The 990-nt window shown below is 48.0% G+C and overlaps 1 protein-coding gene across 1 annotated transcript; it reads left to right on the top strand.

Moving 5' to 3' along the window:
• The first annotated feature begins 252 nt into the window (after positions 1–252).
• LOC104219336 (uncharacterized) lies at positions 253–990 on the top strand. Its single transcript, XM_009770002.1, has 2 exons — positions 253–561; positions 910–990. The coding sequence occupies exons 1-2, from the start codon at positions 253–255 to the stop codon at positions 988–990; spliced, it is 390 nt and encodes a 129-aa protein (XP_009768304.1).

Raw genomic sequence — 990 nt, forward strand, 5'->3', positions numbered from 1 at the left:
GGAGGTGTGATAGAGGATAGTGCAAGGATTGCAAGATTATCCCAAGTGAGAAGAACGTGGTGTCATTGTGTGTGATAGGCTCTTGGTGATGGACGTCGACATCATGATAAGGAGGAAGAAGAACATGGTTTGGGGCCATCCAAGGTCTAGGTGAAGTACCTTGACAAAGGATAAAGCTCAGGAGTTGGAAGGAGGTTGTTGGCTATGGGGGCCTAGAGGAGCAGTGAGGACGCGAGCGATATGTAAAAAATAATGGCAAACTGTATAAGGGAGGCTGCGAGAGAGGTGTTAGGAGTCTCGAAGGGTTACTTGGGCTGTCACAGGGGCGACTGGTGGTGGAACGCCGAGGTCCAGGGAAAGGTGGAAGAAAAGAAAGCGGCGTATCGGAGGTTAGTGGAGAGTACAAATGAGGAGGAAAGGAGGATGAACAGAGAAAGATATAAGATAACTAGGAAGGTGGCAAAGTTAGCGGTCACGGAGGCTAAGACTGCAACATTTGGTCACCTGTACGAAGAGCTGGGGGACAAATGCGGGAACAAGAAGTTATTACGGATGGACAAGGTGAGAGAGAGGATGGCTCGTGTCTAGATCAAGTGAGGTGCATCAAGGATGAGGAAGGTAGAGTGTTGATGGAAGATGCTTAGATTAAGCAGAGATGGCAGGCCTCCTTTCATGAACTGCTGAATGACGAAGGTGATAGAGATATTGTGCTAGGGGAATTGGAGCACTCTAAGAGTCACCAAGATTTTAGCTATTGTAGGCACATTAAGGTCGAGGAGGTCGTAGAGGCTACGCATAAGATGCGCAGGGGTAGAGTGACCGGGCCCGACGAGATTCTGGTAGAATTATGGAGGTCGGTAGGAGAGCAGGATTGGAGTGGCTAACTGGACTGTTTAATATTATTTTCAGGATGAAGAAGATGCCAAAAGAATGGAGGTGGAGTACGATGATACCGATGTACACGAACAAAGGCGATATCCAGAATTGTAA

This window comes from Nicotiana sylvestris, chromosome 6, assembly GCF_000393655.2.
Source record: "Nicotiana sylvestris chromosome 6, ASM39365v2, whole genome shotgun sequence".
NCBI classification, from domain to species: Eukaryota; Viridiplantae; Streptophyta; class Magnoliopsida; order Solanales; family Solanaceae; genus Nicotiana; species Nicotiana sylvestris.